We start from the raw sequence: 21,199 nt of genomic DNA on the forward strand, positions 1-21,199 counted from the left end.
CTGGGTTCATGACATATCATACCAGCCTTATGGGTCTTGGGTTCATGACATATCATACCAGCCTTATGGGTCTGGGTTCATGACATATCGTTCCAGCCTTATGGGTCTGGGTTCATGACATATCATACCAGCCTTATGGGTCTGGGTTCATGACATATCGTACCAGCCTTATGGATCTTGGGTTCATGACATGGGGTACCAGCCTTCCCATTGACACCCACAGATTACAGTTCTAAAAAGATTTCCACAGTTAAAGTCCTTTAAAGTCCTGTAATAAGAGCTAAAAAGCTAATATTTGCGTAATCTCTTCATATTTCGTGGACCCAAGATCCAGAGGTAACGCTGTACAGTGCAATAGAAGTCTGCCCCAATGCAATTCTAATACAGCCACAGTGGGACTTCAACTATTTTTTGTGCGTCAAATTAACTTCTTACTGTATTTTGGTTAATTCATATAACAACATTCCAACCCTGTTCAGCATTATCTAATCCAAATATGGCATTATTCCACCATTTTTATCCGTTTGCATCAGTTTCAGTATGGGACTCTTATTTTGAAGTCGAACCGCAAAGTCCATTGTGGTTCATCATTATTCTAGCATCACACATGTGCTTTTCAGACGGGATACAATAATCATTACACTGGGTAAAAGAGTAACTTCTGACCTGCACGGTCTCAAACAGAGTACGGAGAAGAGCAGCGGTCGTTCGTCGAGATCTGCAGCGTCACAGAAGAACGACACTAGAACCTGACAGAAAAAAAAACAACTCAAAACGAGAAGTGAACTCGAACGAACCTGAGAGAAAACGGAGCCTTTGTTTTCAGAAGCAGCAGGGAGCCGAACCGGAGGAAAAGATGATGAGTTTTCTGCCATACTTCTCCGCTGAGACCTGGACCCTCCTGGCCCTCCTCATCACCCTCATTGTAGTGTAAGGACTTACATCAAGTCAAATGTTATTTGTCACATTTATCATAGTTAACCGGTGTAGACTAACAGTGAAATGCTTAGTTAGGGGTCCTTTTCCAACAATGCAAGATATGATATATATATATATGTAGTATATGTGTGTGTGTGTGTGTGTGTGTGTGTGTGTGTGTGTGTGTGTGTGTGTGTGTGTGTGTGTGTGTGTGTGTGTGTGTGTGTGTGTGTGTGTGTGTGTGTGTGTGTGTGTGTGTGTGTGTGTGTGTGTGTGTGTGTGTGTGTACAGGTACGGGTACGGGCCCTATGGTGTATTCACTAAGATGGGTATCCCTGGTCCCAAACCCCTACCTTACTTTGGCACAATGATGGAGTATAGAAAGGTTAGTACCCATTCAGAATAAACATCTCTCTCATCTTTTAAACAATAGTGTTATTTCCCCCCCATGTAAAACATTACATTGAGAAGGAAAAAGAGGACTAGACGGTTGTTTTAACAATAGATAAATTGCTTTAACAATAAATAGAAGGTAATATTGATCAGCCTAGAAGTTGTGTTCCTTGGGGGACCATAGAGAATAACAAACCCTCCTCAACTCTCACCTCAACTCTCAGGTGTAAGACACACCTACGTGTCCTCCTATGGCATGAATCAGCTGTTTCTTCTCTCTCTCTCTCTCTCTCTCTCTCTCTCTCTCTCTCTCTCTCTCTCTCTCTCTCTCTCTCTCTCTCTCTCTCTCTCTCTCTCTCTCTCTCTCTCTCTCTCTCTCTCTCTCTGTCTCTCTCTCTACAGGGCATCACTAACTTTGACACAGAGTGCTTTCAGAAGTACGGGAGAATCTGGGGGTGAGTTCAGTTGGCCGTACCATACTAGGATGACTCACAACTGTACCATGCTCTTTCCTTTCAGTTCATCACCTGCTGATGTGAAAAATAGTAATAATATCAACCACGATCAGAATAATGTTTTCTATGTAGTTTTATAAGAGGTGGTTTTAAATGTGTCGGTTTCCATGGTTTCTTCCTAAATGTAATCAGTTACTATTCTTACCTGTCCAACATTACCCCAAACTCAGTACCATAATCTGATTACATTCAGTTACTAGTTTACCTGTCCTACATTACCCCAAACTCAGTACTTTAATCTGATTATATTCAGTTACTAGTTTACCTGTCCAACATTACCCCAAACTCAGTACCGTAATCTGATTACATTCAGTTACTAGTTTACCTGTCCTACATTACCCCAAACTCAGTACCGTAATCTGATTACATTCAGTTACTAGTTTTACCTGTCCAACATTACCCCAAACTCAGTACTGTAATCTGATTACATTCAGTTACTAGTTTACCTGTCCAACATTACCCCAAACTCAGTACCGTAATCTGATTACATTCAGTTACTAGTTTACCTGTCCAACATTACCCCAAACTCAGTACTGTAATCTGATTACATTCAGTTACTAGTTTACCTGTCCAACATTACCCCAAACTCAGTTCTGTAATCTGATTACATTCAGTTACTAGTTTACCTGTCCAACATTACCCCAAACTCAGTACTGTAATCTGATTACATTCAGTTACTAGTTTACCTGTCCAACATTACCCCAAACTCAGTACCGTAATCTGATTACATTCAGTTACTAGTTTACCTGTCCAACATTACCCCAAACTCAGTACCGTAATCTGATTACATTCAGTTACTAGTTTACCTGTCCAACATTACCCCAAACTCAGTACTGTAATCTGATTACATTCAGTTACTAGTTTAAATGTCCAACATTACCCCAAACTCAACACTGTAATCTGATTACATTCAGTTACTAGTTTACCTGTCCAACATTACCCCAAACTCAGTACCGTAATCTGATTACATTCAGTTACTAGTTTACCTGTCCAACATTACCCAAACTCAGTACCGTAATCTGATTACATTCAGTTACTAGTTTACCTGTCCAACATTACCCCAAACTCAGTACCGTAATCTGATTCCATTCAGTTACTAGTTTACCTGTCCAACATTACCCCAAACTCAGTCCTGTAATCTGATTCCATTCAGTTACTAGTTTACCTGTCCAACATTACCCCAAACTCAGTACCGTAATCTGATTCCATTCAGTTACTAGTTTACCTGTCCAACATTACCCCAAACTCAGTACATGTAATCTGATTACATTCAGTTACTAGTTTACCTGTCCAACATTACCCCAAACTCAGTACCGTAATCTGATTACATTCAGTTACTAGTTTACCTGTCCAACATTACCCCAAACTCAGTACCGTAATCTGATTACATTCAGTTACTAGTTTACCTGTCCAACATTACCCCAAACTCAGTACCGTAATCTGATTACATTCAGTTACTAGTTTACCTGTCCAACATTACCCCAAACTCAGTACTGTAATCTGATTACATTCAGTTACTAGTTTACCTGTCCAACATTACCCCAAACTCAGTACCGTAATCTGATTACATTCAGTTACTAGTTTACCTGTCCAACATTACCCCAAACTCAGTACCGTAATCTGATTACATTCAGTTACTAGTTTACCTGTCCTACATTACCCCAAACTCAGTAACGTAATCTGAGGCAATATATATATATTATTTTTATTTTACTTTACTTATGTATGCTTCTTCTAACCCATCTCTTTCTACTGTTTGCCTCTAAATGAACCTAGTAAAACTCACAGACGAGTAGTAAAGCTCAAATCAAGTTTATTCTTCCCATCAGGGTCAATGCAGCTGCATGAGACATATTCACATCAGCACTGATAGTTAACCCTTTCTGCTACGCTGAGTCTCCTCCTACACATCTGACCAGACAATACAGCTGCATCAGACAATACAGCCAATACAACCCTGTGTGTTTCTCCTACGCTGAGTCTCCTCCTACACATCTGAACAGACAATACAGCCAATACAACCCTGTGTGTTTCTCCTACGCTGAGTCTCCTCCTACACATCTGACCAGACAATACAGCCAATACAACCCTGTGTGTTTCTCCTACGCTGAGTCTCCTCCTACACATCTGACCAGACAATACAGCCAATACAACCCTGTGTGTTTCTCCTACGCTGAGTCTCCTCCTACACATCTGACCAGACAATACAGCCAATACAACCCTGTGTGTTTCTCCTCTGTGAAGGATCTATGGTGGGAGGGAGTCTGTACCATGTAGGTGTGTATATATAGTGGTTAAAGCCAGGTGTGTTTCTCCTCTGTGAAGGATCTATGATGGGAGGCAGCCTGTTCTGTGCATCATGGACAAAAGCATTATCAAGACCGTCCTGATTAAAGAGTGTTACAACATCTTTATCAACCGCAGGGTGAGACACGCACACACACACACACACACACACACACACACACACACACACACACACACACACACACACACACACACACACACACACACACACACACACACACACACACACACACACACACACACACACACACACATCCTCCCAATAATAATCAGAATAATAATAATCCTAACATTATGACTGATATTATTAATACATTATTTGTGTCGTTCATTATTCATACATTTTAAAGTAGTGTGGATATTGTGTAAATACTATGATCATTATTAAATCATATAATTAATACAACTGTTGTTTAAGAACATCATTCTGAATGGTGAGCTGTTTGATCATTAATACAACTGTCCTCCATGTTCTAGAACTTCCATCAGAATTGTGATCTGTTTGATAATTAATACAACTGTCCTCCATGTTTTAGAACTTCCATCTGAATGGTGATCTGTTTGATAATTATTACAACTGTCCTCCATGTTCTAGAACTTCCATCTGAATGGTGATCTGTTTGATAATTACTACAACTGTCCTCCATGTTCTAGAACTTCCATCTGAATGGTGATCTGTTTGATAATTAATACAACTGTCCTCCATGTTCTAGAACTTCCATCAGAATTGTGATCTGTTTGATAATTATTACAACTGTCCTCCATGTTCTAGAACTTCCATCTGAATGGTGATCTGTTTGATAATTACTACAACTGTCCTCCATGTTCTAGAACTTCCATCTGAATGGTGATCTGTTTGATAATTAATACAACTGTCCTCCATGTTCTAGAACGTCTGTCTGAATGGTGATCTGTTTGATAATTAATACAACTGTCCTCAATGTTCTAGAACTTCCATCTGAATGGTGATCTGTTTGATAATTAATACAACTGTCCTCCATGTTTTAGAACTTTCATCTGAATGGTGATCTGTTTGATAATTAATACAACTGTCCTCCATGTTTTAGAACGTCTGTGTGAATGGTGATCTGTTTGATAATTAATACAACTGTCCTCCATGTTCTAGAACGTCTGTCTGAATGGTGAACTGTTTGATAATTAATTCAACTGTCCTCCATGTTTTAGAACGTCTGTGTGAATGGTGATCTGTTTGATAATTAATACAACTGTCCTCCATGTTCTAGAACTTCCATCTGAATGGTGATCTGTTTGATCATTAATACAACTGTCCTCCATGTTCTAGAACTTCTGTCTGAATGGTGATCTGTTTGATCATTAATACAACTGTCCTCCATGTTCTAGAACTTCCATCTGAATGGTGATCTGTTTGATCATTAATACAACTGTCCTCCATGTTTTAGGACTTCCATCTGAATGGTGAGATGTTCGATGCGTTGTCCGTTGCCGAGGACGATACATGGAGACGGATCCGCAGTGTCCTCTCACCTTCCTTTACCTCTGGACGACTGAAAGAGGTAGAACCATCCCTCCATCTCTCCCTTTCTATGTTTTATCAACTTGTTATAAACTCTATAGCTTGTTATGAACTCTTTACCAATACTACTTAAAAACACTTTATTAAATCATTATAGCTTGTTATAAACTCTATAAACTCATTTTAGCTCGTTATAAACTATATAAACTCATTATAGCTTGTTATAAACTGTATTAACTCATTATAGCTTGTTATAAACTCTATTAACTCATTATATATTGTTATAAACACTTAATTAACTCATTAAAGCTTGTTATAAACACTTAATTAACTCATTATAGCTTGTTATAAACTCTATAAACTCATTATAGCTTGTTATAAACTCTATTAACTCATTATAGCTCGTTATAAACTCTATAAACTCATTATAGCTTGTTATAAACTCTATAAACTCATTATAGCTTGTTATAAACTCTATTAACTCATTATAGCTCGTTATAAACACTTAATTAACTCATTATAGCTTGTTATAAACAACTTACAAACGCATTGTCCCAGTTCTCACTGTGGATGACCACATGTATGCCGCTGAATACTCTTGATGGGGCCGTAGAATGGCATCCATGAGGTGTTGGAAAGTTGCACGCAGTCCGAAGGGCATCCTCACATACTGGGCGATCCTCCGGAGCACAGACACTTGCCAATAGACAATTGCCAATATCCCTCCAGGATGGTGATGAACTTGGCCTTTCCTAAGCGCTCCAAGAGTTAATCCACGCGGGGCATGGGATACGCGTTGAATGTAGAGATGGCGTTCACCCTTCTAAAGTCGAGTCTCATACTACCACCGGGTTTGGGGACCAGGACTATGGGACTGGACCACTCACTCGTAGATGGCTCGATCACACCCATCCTCAGCATCTCCCTTCACCTCGTTCTTAGCGATGACTCGGCGGGCCTCAAGATTCCTGTAAGGCCGGATATGCCAGGTTCAGTGTGGATATGGTGAAACAGGACAACTGTTTTTGAGAACACCCTGCCGAATTGCATAATCAGCGTGTCAAGCAATCTCGACTGCTCCGGCAGGAGAGTTCGGCCACGGCGCACCTGTGGTAAGGCCTCCTATTTTTCCTTTGCCCTCCAGGGCCATCAAAGCCACCTCCTCCTCTCTTCTTCAACAGGTTTATGTGATAGAGTTGGACCTTCTTCCTCCTGTCAGGTTGCTTGATGAGGTAATTGACCGGTGAGACCCTTTCCGTTACCTCGTAGGGGCCCCCTCCACTGCGCTAGCAAGCGGTGTTCAGCCGTGGGCACAAGCACCATCACTTTCTCTCACGTGGTGTCGCTGACTTATCGTAGGCCCGGCCTTGGGTCCGTTGCGTCTTCTCCATATGCTCCTTTATTATGGGCCACACTGCCGACAGGCGGTCTCTCATTAGAGTAATGTGTTCCATCGTGGACTGGAATGGGCATGGTTGGGCCTCCCAGGTCTCCTTGACTAAATCGAGGATCCCTCGACAGGGCAGTAGAGCAATTCAAATGGGGAAAACCCAGAAGGGTTATATATGACACAGGAAGGAAGGAGCAACCAGGGGCTAAGCGAAACATTTGAAGCCCCATCCGATGAGGGAACATGGAAAGTATTCTCCTGTCTCTGAGGTACTTCTCGCAGGGCAAACATTAAGTCGAGGGAGAAGCATGTCCCAGTTTGTCCCATCTCTGGACATCACTCTTCTCAACATGCTTTTAATCGTTTTGTTCAGGCATTCACACAACCCGTCTGTTTGAGGGTGGAATATGCTTGTGCATTGCATTCCTTCCATGTTCCCTTCAAATTTATCGCTTAGCCCCTGGTTGCTCCTTCCTTCCTGCGTCGTATATAACCCTTCGCAGGTGTCTTCACCGGTGGTTTGCTGTCGGAGACGTTGGATCGCTATTTCTTCCTCTGCTGCAGAGGACGAGGTCGAGGCTACGTTTCCTTGTAAGGGCTACTACCTCGGGCTTGGATTTGTTTTAGCGTTCCTGTCCCCCTTCGGTGGCCCGGCTCTTGCCGTGTGATAGAGAGACCTGATCCCCTTTTTCCTGTGTGTAACGTCATCTGCCAAAGCTCCTTATATAGGGGGCAGTCTCTCCCAGTCAATAATGGCACCTTCAGCTGGGGTACTTTCCCTGCCCTGACTGTACACCTTCCTTGTGGTGTCCACCTAATGCCCGCATTCTCCACAATATATATATATATATATATGTTTGGTATCATAAAGCAGCACTCTGTTAACCTCTCTCTCTCTGTTTCTCTTTGTCTCTGTCTATGTCTCTCTCTCTCTCTCTGTCTCTGTCTCTCTCTGTCTCTCTCTGTCTCTCTCTGTCTCTCTCTCTCTCTGTCTCTCTCTCTCTCTCTGTCTCTCTCTGTCTCTGTTTCTCTCTCTGTCTCTGTCTCTCTCTGTCTCTCTCTCTCTCTCTCTCTCTCTCTCTCTCTCTCTCTCTCTCTCTCTCTCTCTCTGTCTCTCTGTATACATATAGATGTTTGGTATCATGAAGCAGCACTCTGCTAACCTGCTGAACGGAATGAAGAAGCAGGCAGATAAAGACCAGACCATCGAAGTGAAGGAGTGAGTCCTGACCTCTAACCTCTAACCTCTAACCTCTAACCTCTACACCTTACACCCCTGAGTCTTCATTGTAATACACATACATAGATATTTAAATTCGCATTCGCACTTCGGTCCGCAGGTAGTATTACTTTTCATTACTTTTCATTACATTTCATTATAGTACAACGGTTTGATTTGTCTAATCTTAGCCATTTCTTCTTAGCTAGCTACATAGCCATCTTTGTATGAAAGATAATTGCGTAATTATCGTATTTCGTCGTCCTAACGTAGTCTACTGCCCAGCAGCTAGCCACATAGCTAACGTCCACCGTATAGCAGCACCGTAGAAACTATTACACTCAACTGAATGACTTGATTAGTGTAGTGTTAGCTAGCTACATAGTTGTCTTTGCTGTCTTCGTATCCAAGATAATTGTGTAGTTTAGAGTGTGTAGTCTTAGAGTGATTATCTTAATTTACCGAGGTTAGCTAGCCAGCTATTTGTCGTCCTTAACGTAGGAGACACTGCTAGCTAGCTAACAGCTAACAACTAACAGCTAGCCAACGTCTACCGAATTAACTTCCCACTCAACAACCCGGTCGCATTCCGCTTCGCTCCACAGGTAGTATCACATTTTCATTTCATTTCATTACAGCACAACGGTTTGATTTGCTTGATCGTAGCTAGCTACATAGCTAGCTACATAGCTAGCTACATAGCCGTCCTTGTATCAAAGATAATTGTGTAGTCTAGAGCGATTTTCTACGTTAGCTAGCCAGCTATTGTCGTTCTTTTAACGCAACGTAACGTAATCAACACTGCTAGCTAGCCAGCTAGCCCCCGAATAGCTGCACTGTAGAAACTATTACACTCAACGGAACGACTTGATTAGTGTAGTGTCAACAACGCAGCCACTGCCAGCTAGCCTACTTCAGCAGTACTGTATCATTTTAATCATTTTAGTCAATAAGATTCTTGCTACGTAAGCTTAACTTTCTGAACATTCGAGACGTGTAGTCCACTTGTCATTCCAATCTCCTTGCATTAGCGTAGCCTCTTCTGTAGCCTGTCAACTATGTGTCTGTCTATCCCTGTTCTCTCCTCTCTGCACAGACCATACAAACGCTCCACACCGCGTGGCCGCGGCCACCCTAATCTGGTGGTCCCAGCGCGCACGACCCACGTGGAGTTCCAGGTCTCCGGTAGCCTCTGGAACTGCCGATCTGCGGCCAACAAGGCAGAGTTCATCTCAGCCTATGCCTCCCTCCAGTCCCGCGACTTCTTGGCACTGACGGAAACATGGATCACCACAGATAACACTGCTACTCCTACTGCTCTCTCCTCGTCCGCCCACGTGTTCTCGCACACCCCGAGAGCTTCTGGTCAGCGGGGTGGTGGCACCGGGATCCTCATCTCTCCCAAGTGGTCATTCTCTCTTTCTCCCCTTACCCATCTGTCTATCGCCTCCTTTGAATTCCATGCTGTCACAGTTACCAGCCCTTTCAAGCTTAACATCCTTATCATTTATCGCCCTCCAGGTTCCCTCGGAGAGTTCATCAATGAGCTTGATGCCTTGATAAGCTCCTTTCCTGAGGACGGCTCACCTCTCACAGTTCTGGGCGACTTTAACCTCCCCACGTCTACCTTTGACTCATTCCTCTCTGCCTCCTTCTTTCCACTCCTCTCCTCTTTTGACCTCACCCTCTCACCTTCCCCCCCTACTCACAAGGCAGGCAATACGCTCGACCTCATCTTTACTAGATGCTGTTCTTCCACTAACCCCATTGCAACTCCCCTCCAAGTCTCCGACCACTACCTTGTATCCTTTTCCCTCTCGCTCTCATCCAACACTTCCCACACGGCCCCTACTCGGATGGTATCGCGCCGTCCCAACCTTCGCTCTCTCTCCCCCGCTACTCTCTCCTCTTCCATCCTATCATCTCTTCCCTCTGCTCAAACCTTCTCCAACCTATCTCCTGATTCTGCCTCCTCAACCCTCCTCTCCTCCCTTTCTGCATCCTTTGACTCTCTATGTCCCCTATCCTCCAGGCCGGCTCGGTCCTCCCCTCCCGCTCCGTGGCTCGACGACTCATATTGCGAGCTCACAGAACAGGGCTCCGGGCAGCCGAGCGGAAATGGAGGAAAACTCGCCTCCCTGCGGACCTGGCATCCTTTCACTCCCTCCTCTCTACATTTTCCTCCTCTGTCTCTGCTGCTAAAGCCACTTTCTACCACTCTACATTCCAAGCATCTGCCTCTAACCCTAGGAAGCTCTTTGCCACCTTCTCCTCCCTCCTGAATCCTCCTCCCCTCCCCCTCCTCCCTCTCTGCAGATGACTTCGTCAACCATTTTGAAAAGAAGGTCGACGACATCCGATCCTCGTTTGCTAAGTCAAACGACACCGCTGGTTCTGCTCACACTGCCCTACCCTGTGCTCTGACCTCTTTCTCCCTCTCTCTCCAGATGAAATCTCGCGTCTTGTGACGGCCGGCCGCCCAACAACCTGCCCGCTTGACCCTATCCCCTCCTCTCTTCTCCAGACCATTTCCGGAGACCTTCTCCCTTACCTCACCTCGCTCATCAACTCATCCCTGACCGCTGGCTACGTCCCTTCCGTCTTCAAGAGAGCGAGAGTTGCACCCCTTCTGAAAAAACCTACACTCGATCCCTCCGATGTCAACAACTACAGACCGGTATCCCTTCTTTCTTTTCTCTCCAAAACTCTTGAACGTGCCGTCCTTGGCCAGCTCTACCGCTATCTCTCTCAGAATGACCTTCTTGATCCAAATCAGTCAGGTTTCAAGACTAGTCATTCAACTGAGACTGCTCTTCTCTGCATCACGGAGGCGCTCCGCACTGCTAAAGCTAACTCTCTCTCCTCTGCTCTCATCCTTCTAGACCTATCGGCTGCCTTCGATACTGTGAACCATCAGATCCTCCTCTCCACCCTCTCCGAGTTGGGCATCTCCGGCGCGGCCCACGCTTGGATTGCGTCCTACCTGACAGGTCGCTCCTACCAGGTGGCGTGGCGAGAATCTGTCTCCTCACCACGCGCTCTCACCACTGGTGTCCCCCAGGGCTCTGTTCTAGGCCCTCTCCTATTCTCGCTATACACCAAGTCACTTGGCTCTGTCATAACCTCACATGGTCTCTCCTATCATTGCTATGCAGACGACACACAATGAATCTTCTCCTTGCCCCCTTCTGATGACCAGGTGGCGAATCGCATCTCTGCATGTCTGGCAGACATATCAGTGTGGATGACGGATCACCACCTCAAGCTGAACCTCGGCAAGACGGAGCTGCTCTTCCTCCCGGGGAAGGACTACCCGTTCCACGATCTCGCCATCATTGTTGACAACTCCATTGTGTCCTCCTCCCAGAGCGCTAAGAACCTTGGCGTGATCCTGGACAACACCCTGTCGTTCTCAACTAACATCAAGGCGGTGGCCCGTTCCTGTAGGTTCATGCTCTACAACATCCGCAGAGTACGACCCTGCCTCACACAGGAAGCGGCGCAGGTCCTAATCCAGGCACTTGTCATCTCCCGTCTGGATTACTGCAACTCGCTGTTGGCTGGGCTCCCTGCCTGTGCCATTAAACCCCTACAACTCATCCAGAACGCCGCAGCCCGTCTGGTGTTCAACCTTCCCAAGTTCTCTCACGTCAACCCGCTCCTCCGCTCTCTCCACTGGCTTCCAGTTGAAGCTCGCATCCGCTACAAGACCATGGTGCTTGCCTACGGAGCTGTGAGGGGAACGGCACCTCAGTACCTCCAGGCTCTGATCAGGCCCTACACCCAAACAAGGGCACTGCGTTCATCCACCTCTGGCCTGCTCGCCTCCCTACCACTGAGGAAGTACAGTTCCCGCTCAGCCCAGTCAAAACTGTTCACTGCTCTGGCCCCCCAATGGTGGAACAAACTCCCTCACGACGCCAGGACAGTGGAGTCAATCACCACCTTCCGGAGACACCTGAAACCCCACCTCTTTAAGGAATACCTAGGATAGGATAAGTAATCCTTCTCACCCCCCCCCCTAAAAGATTTAGATGCACTATTGTAAAGTGGCTGTTCCACTGGATGTCATAAGGTGAATGCACCAATTTGTAAGTCGCTCTGGATAAGAGCGTCTGCTAAATGACTTAAATGTAAATGTTAAATGTAAATATTAGAACATATAAATATATATATCATATACAGTGCCGTTCAAAAGTTTGGGGTCACTTAGAAATGTTTTTGAAAGAAATGCACATTTTGTTCACCATTTAAATAATGTCAAATTGATCAGAAATTCAGTGTAGACATTGTTAATGTTGTAAATGACTATTGTAGCTGAAAACGGACGATTTTTCATGGAATATCTACATAGGCGTACAGAGGCTCATTATCAGCAACCATCACTCCTGTGTTCCAATGGCACGTTGTGTTAGCTAATCCAAGTTTATCAGTTTAAAAGGCTAATTGATCCTTAGAAAACCCTTCTGCAATTATGTTAGCACAGCTGAAAACTGAAAACTATGGCTCTGATTAAAGAAGCAATAAAACCTGGCCTTCTTTAGACTAGTTGAGTATCTGGAGCATCCGCATTTGTGGGTTCAATTACAGGCTCAAAATGTCCAGAAACAAATAACTTTCTCCTGAAACTAGTCAGTCTACTCTTGTTCTGAGAAATGAAGGCTATTCCTTGCGAGAAATTGCCAAAGAAACTAAAGCTCGTACAACGATGTGTACTACTCCCTTCACAGAACAGCGCAAACTGGCTCCAACCAGAATAGAAAGAGGAGTGGGAGGCCCCGGTGCACAACTGAGCAAGAGGACATTAGAGTGTCTAGTTTGAGAAACAGACGCCTCACAAGTACTCAACTGGCAGCTTCATTAATTAAATAGTAACCACAAAACACCAGTCTCAACATCAACAGTGAAGAGGCGACTCCTGGATGCTGGCCTTCTAGGCAGAGTTGCAAAGAAAAAGCTATATCTCAGACTGGCCAACAAAAAGTAAAGATGGGCAAAAGAACACAGACACTGGACAGAGGAACTCTGCCTAGAAGGCTAGAATCCCGGAGTCTCCTCTTCACTGTTGACGTTGAGACTGGTGTTTTGCGGGTACTATTTGATTACAGCAAGCTGCAAACAGCAAGCAGGCCTTGAGGCCCCAAACTGTGATGCTCTACCATACTTCACAGTTGGGATGAGGTTTTGTTGGTTTGCTGTGCCTTTAAGAAATCCAGGTAATTCACATACTTAGTTGTGTGGTTGCGGTCAGTAGTTGTATGGTCAGTAGTTGTGTGGTTGTGGTCAGTAATTATGTTCAGTCTATAGTTGTGTGATTGCGGTCAGTGGTTGTGGTCGGTAGTTGTGTGGTCAGTAAATGTCTGGTTGTGGTCAGTAGTTGTGGTTGGTAGTTGTGTGGCTGTGGCCTGTAGTTGTGGTCAGTCGGTGTGTGGTCAGTAGTTGTGTGGTTGTGGTCGGTAGTTATGGTCAGTAGTTGCGGTCCGTAGCTGTGCTCAGTAGTTGTGTGGTCATGGTCAGTAGTTGTGTGGTCAGTAGTTGTATAGTCAGTATTGTAATCATATATTGAAGATAAATACACATTGCAGAGTTTGAGAGGATGAGAGGACTAGAGTACTAGAATACAAATGGTCAATCGTTGTCAGGACCCGGTTACGAACCCGGGTCTCCGGAGTGAGAAACAGTCACTTAATCAACTGAGCCACGAATAGTTGGCAGAACCCAGAAGATGAGGCAGACACAGCAGTACTTGAGACGGTGTATTTAATGAAGTAAAAAGTGAAGTTCTTCAGGAAAACATGTAACTCCACAACCTCAAAAGGAATTCCACAAGAACAAAGGTAATCCTCCAAGACAAAAAGGTAAATCCACAAGGTGGAAGGTATAGCACAAAAAGCCTAAAAAAATACTCAAAAACAAACAAACAAGAACAAAAAACAGAATTCCACAAGAGAGACCACCGGGATCAACAAGAGTTCACAGAGTACTAGGGCTGGGTGCTAACATACAAACACAGAGCAAAGGACTGAGGAAAACTAAGGGTTTAAATACAATCAGGGGAAATGAGGCACAGGTGCAAATAATAATGGGGATCAAGGGAAAACAAAAGGTCAAAAGGCACAATGGGGGCATCTAGTGACCAAAAACCGGAACAACCCTGGCCAAATCCTGACAATCGTGAATTGTAAATAGGAGTTGGGTTTCAGTTCAACATCTGTTCATGTAAGGAAATAGCCCCCTGAAATGGACAAAAATGAATGGGAACTTATTGGCACCGTACGAAACATATACACGATGTACAATACCACTCAAATGGACGCCATTTAATTCAAAACGTATTGCAAATGTCATATGGCCAAGTGTCACACAGCGAAAATCCAATAGATGGCAAGCGCGCTCCACTGTAAATTTTCATATTGCAAATGCACATCAAGTCAAGCCCCAAGAGTCAAATTTAGAAAATGTATCACCCCCTTAAAACCTGTTGGGGATAGGGCTGTCTACTGCCCCCACTGGAGTAATTGCGTGCCCATAGTAAACATACATTTTTTTTGGCAAAAGTTGCTAATATATGCAAATAAAAAATATTATTGAATAGAAAACACTCTAAAGCTTCTAAAACCGTTTAAATTATGTCTGTATGTAAAGCAGAACTCTCAGGGCAGTCATTCTCCCAAACTCTCTCTTGTCATCAGAAAAGTTGGCCCAACTTTGACGTCATCGCCTAACCCAACCCTAACCCACCCCAAGCACTTACAGGTCCGGGAACAGTCTCTCTGTCTTCAGCGCGATCTCAGCTTTCAATGGGGCTTCTCATTGTGAGAATCGCGCACTCATGAGAGTTTTGGCAGGCCGAAACCTTTCGGTCACGCGAAAAAACAGGTCAGTTTTATGCGCGCTCTGCTCCGGTCCTGTCTTTTTTCCAAGATCGATTATACAATGCATGCGTTTCTGTTCGTCCTCACGATTGCTGTACACCTTTATAACATGTTAAAGCTTGATTATGAACTTAGTTTGATAAGTTTAGTCGACATATAATATGTAAGTTTGACGTTTTGGTGCGCATCCACTTGACTTTTGGCTACATTTCAACCGAAATGTGTTGTGTTTGAGAACCGAAAGACACAGACTGCAAAACTAAACTCTGTTTAGTATGAACATACTTTTGTCATATTTTATTGTCATATTTTTTTTACTTGTCCATAAAGCATATGTTTTTTGTCCATTTGCAATATAATTTCATAGGAATTCAAAAGTTGCAGTCAAAAGTCTGTGAATCATTGCCACATGCCATAAGAAATGTCCAAATGCAATATGAAAGTATTGAAAGTGCCAATTCAGGATATTATGTCCATTTGCCATGTACGATCATAGGAAGTCTGTTTCCAAACCCACAAGTCTGTGAATCATGTCCAAATGGTATTTGTACTGCCAAAATGATATCTAGCACTATGTTAAGCCATGAATCAACCTAGATGGTCTATTTGTCATGTATACTGAGGGAGAAGTTGGACTCTGTTTTTTAATTATTTTTTGAAAAACGTCCAAAATGAATAGTGGCTCCACGCCACGGGTGGGGGGTGCTCCATACCCAACCGTAGACCCTTTGCACCCTCCTAAAGGCTTTAGAGACTATTTTTTTAATTAGCTCCTGGTAACCAATTCCAATCACCAGGCGCACGGCTGTCCATTTGCAATATGTTTCAATGGGCATTTAAAATCACAAATTTGACATGCTCAAAAATACTGCAGAAATGCAAAATTGACTGGCTCAATGAACTCGGGATAGCCGGACAGTGATAGTGGTTCCTCTCCATCACTCGTTGTGTTGATTTCATCATGTTCATTTGGTGATGTTTTTTCACTGTTGAATCTTATTGCAAATGTACTGTCCATTTGCAATATGTTTCAATGGGCAATTACCATCACGAATTTGAAATGCTCAAAAAAACTGCAGGAATGTGAAATTGACTGGCCCAATGAACTCGGGATAGCCGGGCAGTGATAGGGGTTCCTCTCTATTGCTCGTTGGTGTTGATTTCAGATTGTCAATTTGGTGATGGTCTATCACTGTTTAGACATATTGCAAATGGTCATTTTCGTGATGGTCAAAATTAATCGAAGTTATTGCAAATGTATGAGGCTGTTACTCAGTCTGATAACCTTCTAGAGCCACATAACTCACCGTGCACTATTGACTTTAGCTCTAGAACAGGTTTCCAATCTTTCAGAGCTCTAGGTCTGACGGTTCTTTGATTGTTCGAACGAAGGTAACTATTGCAGGCTCTGTGTGACTGTAAGCCCCACCCTGTGTCACTCCATCCCTGCTGTGTGTGTGTGAGTTTTTGTTTTTGTCTGATGGGAGAAATGACTGATTTACAGTTCATGAGGGTTGCCTTTTTACACTTATGAAGTTTTGGAAAGATCTGACTCTTTCAACCCTTCGAAACATCCCCTATGACCTATGACCTATGACCTATGATTCCGTTGACACAGGAAGCTGAAAGTGAACACATATCTTCCTTACAGAATTTTGAGTTTTAAGTCTTTACATTAAGAACTGACTTATTTACAAAGGGTTGAATGATTGAGTGTTATTTCAGAAAATCACATAAAATATCAGAAATCACGAATTCCGAAAACCCACCTTTAACGGATTCGTCTGAACATTCTGGATCAAAAACGTTAAAAAAATATATACATATATTTGAACATCACCAATTGTACATTGTACAATCTCTCTTAAATGATGATATGATGGTTATTTTTTCCTGACACCGTAGGTTCATGTACTTTGACATGAAGCGGTCAAATTAGCGCTCTATTTTCATTTTTGACTTTTAATCCCAGAAAATTGGCCTTAACTCAAAAAGCGTTGAGGCCTCGACGCCATCTTGTTTCGGTGCTGCCCATTAGTCCAAACCTATGCTCACCAAGTTTCGTCTTCGAAGTCTTTTCCGTTTAGGAGAAATGGTCATGTAGTGATTGGTGATGTTTTGTACATTTGCAATAAGAGTCCATTCGCCATCTGGTGGAATTTCCGAGAGACTTCGTTCGATGACTTCACAGAAGATCACAGCCCGCCGCCGTCTGCAAATTTTGCGGATATTCGGAAACGTCTAGTAAGGGACGGAACATTAGCAATATGGAGTTTCTCATCGATTATACAGCAAATGCCAAAAAGTTTTATATATAAGGGAGAGTATAACAGCTGCAGGGAAGTCAGGCGCAGGAGAGCAGAAATGGGTCAGTAGTTGTGTAGTTGTGATCAGTAGTTGTGTAATTGTGGTTGTGTTGCAGGTTCTTTGGGCCCTACAGTATGGACGTGGTCACCAGCACAGCCTTCAGTGTGGACATTGACTCTCTGAACAACCCTTCAGACCCCTTCGTCTCCAACGTCAAGAAGATGATCAAGTTTGACCTTTTAAACCCACTGTTCCTCCTAGTCGGTGAGACAACACACGCACAGACACACACGGACGCAGAATTGTACTTTTTAATCATATGAAGTTGTACACCTTTCAATAAATTGTTCCTCTCCTCTCCTCCTCTCCTCCTCTCCTCCTCTCCTCCTCTTCTCCTCCCCTCTCCCGCCTCTCCTCTCCTCTCCTCTGCTTTTCTCCTCTCCTCTCCCTCTCTCTCCTCTTCTCCTCCTCCCTCTCCTCTCCTCTCCTCTCCCGTCCTCCTCTCTCCTCTCCTCCTCTCCTCTCCTCTCCTCTCCTCCTCTCCTCTCCCTCCTCTCCTCTCCCTCTCCTCTCCTCTCCTCTCCCTCCTCCTCTCCTCTCCTCTCCCGTCCCCCTCCTCTCCTCTCCCTCCTCCCCTCTCCTCCTCTCCTCTCCTCTCCTCTCCTCTCCTCTCCTCTCCTCTCCTCTCTCCTCTCCCTCCTCTCTCCTCTCCTCTCCTCTCCTCTCCTCTCCCCTCTCCTCTCCTCCTCCTCTCCCTCCTCCCCTCTCCTCTCCTCTCCTCTCCTCTCTCTCCCTCCTCCTCCTCTCCCTCCCCTCTCCTCCTCTCCTCTCCTCTCCTCTCTCCTCTCCTCTCCCTCTCCTCCTCCTCTCCTCTCCTCTCCTCTCCTCCCCTCCCTCCTCCTCTCCTCTCCTCCTCTCCTCCCTCCTCTCCTCTTCTCCTCTCCGTCCTCCCCTCCTCTCCTCCTCTCCTCTCCTCTCCTCCTCTCCCTCTCCTCCCCTCTCCCTCCTCTCCTCTCTCCCTCCTCCTCTCCCTCCCCTCCTCTCCTCTCCTCCCCTCTCCCTCTCCTCCTCTCCTCTCCTCCTCCTCTCCTCTCCCTCTCCTCTCCTCCCTCTCCTCCGTCCTCTCTCCTCCTCTCCTCTCCCCTCCTCTCCTCCTCCCTCCTCCTCCCTCCTCTCCTCCTCTCCCTCCCTCTCCTCTCCTCTCCTCTCCTCTCCCCCTCCCTCTCTCCCTCTCCTTCTCCTCTTCTCCTCTCCCTCCTCCCCTCCTCTCCTCTCCTCCTCCCCTCCCTCTCCTCTCCTCTCCTCCTCTCTCCCCTCCCCTCTCCCCTCCTCTCCTCTTCTCCTCTCCTCTCCTCTCCTCTCCCCTCCCTCCTCTCCTCTCCTCTTCTCCTCTCCTGTCCTCCCCTCACCTCCTCTCCTCTTCTCCTCCCCTCCTCTCCTTCTCCAGCTTTGTTTCCCTTCACTGGTCCTATCTTGGAGAAGATGAAGTTTTCTTTCTTCCCGACTGCGGTGACAGACTTCTTTTACGCCTCGCTGATTAAGATCAAATCTGGACGTGACACTGGGAACTCAACTGTAAACATGTTTTATATTTATATTTGATTATGTTGTTTGTTTATGTTTGTGATGGTTGTGATTGGACCAGATCCATAAGAATATGTTGGTGATGGTTGTGATTGGACCAGATCCATAAGAATATGTTTGTGATGGTTGTGATTGGACCAGATCCATAAGAATATGTTTGTGATGGTTGTGATTGGACCAGATCCATAAGAATATGTTTGTGATGGTTGTGATTGGACCAGATTCATAAGAATATGTTTGTGATGGTTGTGATTGGACCAGATCCATAAGAATATGTTTGTGTTGGTTGTGATTGGACCGGATCCATAAGAATATGTTTGTGTTGGTTGTGATTGGACCGGATCCATAAGAATATGTTTGTGTTGGTTGTGATTGGACCAGATCCATAAGAATATGTTTGTGTTGGTTGTGATTGGACCAGATCCATAAGAATATGTTTGTGATGGTTGTGATTGGACCAGATCCATAAGAATCTGTTTGTGATGGTTGTGATTGGACCAGATCCAGTGGAATCTGTTTGTGTTGGATGTGATTGGACGGATTTGACCTCATGTCTTCTGCTTCCAGAGTCGGGTGGATTTCTTACAGCTGATGATCGACTCTCAGAAAGGCAGCGACACAAAGACAGGAGGGGAACAGACTAAAGGTACCTGGCGAACAAACACCTGGAAACTACTGTTACAAACACACACCTGTAAACTACTGTTACAAACACACACCTGTTACCAACACACACCTGAAACTACTGTTACAAACACACACCTGGAAACTACTGTTACAAACACACACACCTGAAACCTACTACTGTTACAAACACACACCTGGAAACTACTGTTACAAACACACACCTGGAAACTACTGTTACAAACACACACCTGGAAACTACTGTTACAAACACACACCTGGAAACTACTGTTACAAACACACACCTGTAATCTACTGTTACAAACACACACCTGGAAACTACTGTTACAAACACACACCTGGAAACTACTGTTACAAACACACACCTGGAAACTACTGTTACAAACACACACCTGGAAACTACTGTTACAAACACACACCTGTAAACTACTGTTACAAACACACACCTGTAAACTACTGTTACAAACACACACCTGGAAACTACTGTTACAAACACACACCTGTAAACTACTGTTACAAACACACACCTGGAAACTACTGTTACAAACACACACCTGGAAACTACTGTTACAAACACACACCTGTAAACTACTGTTACAAACACACACCTACAAACACGCACCTGGAAACTACTGTTACAAACACACACCTGGAAACTACTGTTACAAACACACACCTGTAAACTACTGTTACAAACACACACCTGGAAACTACTGTTACAAACACACACCTGAAACTACTGTTACAAACACACACCTGGAAACTACTGTTACAAACACACACCTGTAAACTACTGTTACAAACACACACCTGTAAACTACTGTTACAAACACACACCTGTAAACTACTGTTACAAACACACACTACTGTTACAAACACAAACTACTGTTACAAACACACACCTGAAACTACTGTTACAAACACACACCTGTAAACTACTGTTACAAACACACACCTGGAAACTACTGTTACAAACACACACCTGTAAACTACTGTTACAAACACACACCTGGAAACTACTGTTACAAACACACACCTGGAAACTACTGTTACAAACACACACCTGGAAACTACTGTTACAAACACACACCTGAAACTACTGTTACAAACAACACCTAAACTACTGTTACAAACACACACCTGTTAACTACTGTTACAAACACACACCTGTTACAAACACACACCTGGAAACTGTTACAAACACACACCTGTTAACTACTGTTACAAACACACACCTGCTACTGTTACAAACACACACCTGGAAACTACTGTTACAAACACACACCTGTTACAAACACACACCTGAAACTACTGTTACAAACACACACCTGTAAACTACTGTTACAAACACACACCTGGAAACTACTGTTACAAACACACACCTGTAAACTACTGTTACAAACACACACCTGAAACCTGTTACAAACACACACCTTAAACTATTGTTACAAACACACACCTGGAAACTACTGTTACAAACACACACCTGTTACAAAACACACCTGTTACAAACACACACCTGGAAACTACTGTAACAAACACACACCTGGA

General features: G+C 44.2%; 1 protein-coding gene across 1 annotated transcript in view; it reads left to right on the forward strand.

The window, feature by feature from the left end:
• The first annotated feature begins 632 nt into the window (after window positions 1-632).
• The window catches only part of LOC118381063 (cytochrome P450 3A27-like), a 28,606-nt gene continuing 8,039 nt past the window's right edge, over window positions 633-21,199 (forward strand). Inside the window, exons 1-9 of the mRNA XM_052501762.1 lie at window positions 633-930; window positions 1,210-1,303; window positions 1,714-1,766; window positions 4,152-4,251; window positions 5,555-5,668; window positions 8,149-8,237; window positions 17,535-17,683; window positions 18,867-18,994; window positions 19,571-19,649. Coding sequence (XP_052357722.1) covers window positions 857-930; window positions 1,210-1,303; window positions 1,714-1,766; window positions 4,152-4,251; window positions 5,555-5,668; window positions 8,149-8,237; window positions 17,535-17,683; window positions 18,867-18,994; window positions 19,571-19,649 — 880 coding nt within the window. The 5' untranslated portion in view covers window positions 633-856. The remainder of the gene's footprint in view (window positions 931-1,209; window positions 1,304-1,713; window positions 1,767-4,151; window positions 4,252-5,554; window positions 5,669-8,148; window positions 8,238-17,534; window positions 17,684-18,866; window positions 18,995-19,570; window positions 19,650-21,199) is intronic.

The sequence above is a fragment of the Oncorhynchus keta genome, unplaced genomic scaffold (genome assembly GCF_023373465.1).
Source record: "Oncorhynchus keta strain PuntledgeMale-10-30-2019 unplaced genomic scaffold, Oket_V2 Un_contig_142_pilon_pilon, whole genome shotgun sequence".
Taxonomy (NCBI): domain Eukaryota; kingdom Metazoa; phylum Chordata; class Actinopteri; order Salmoniformes; family Salmonidae; genus Oncorhynchus; species Oncorhynchus keta.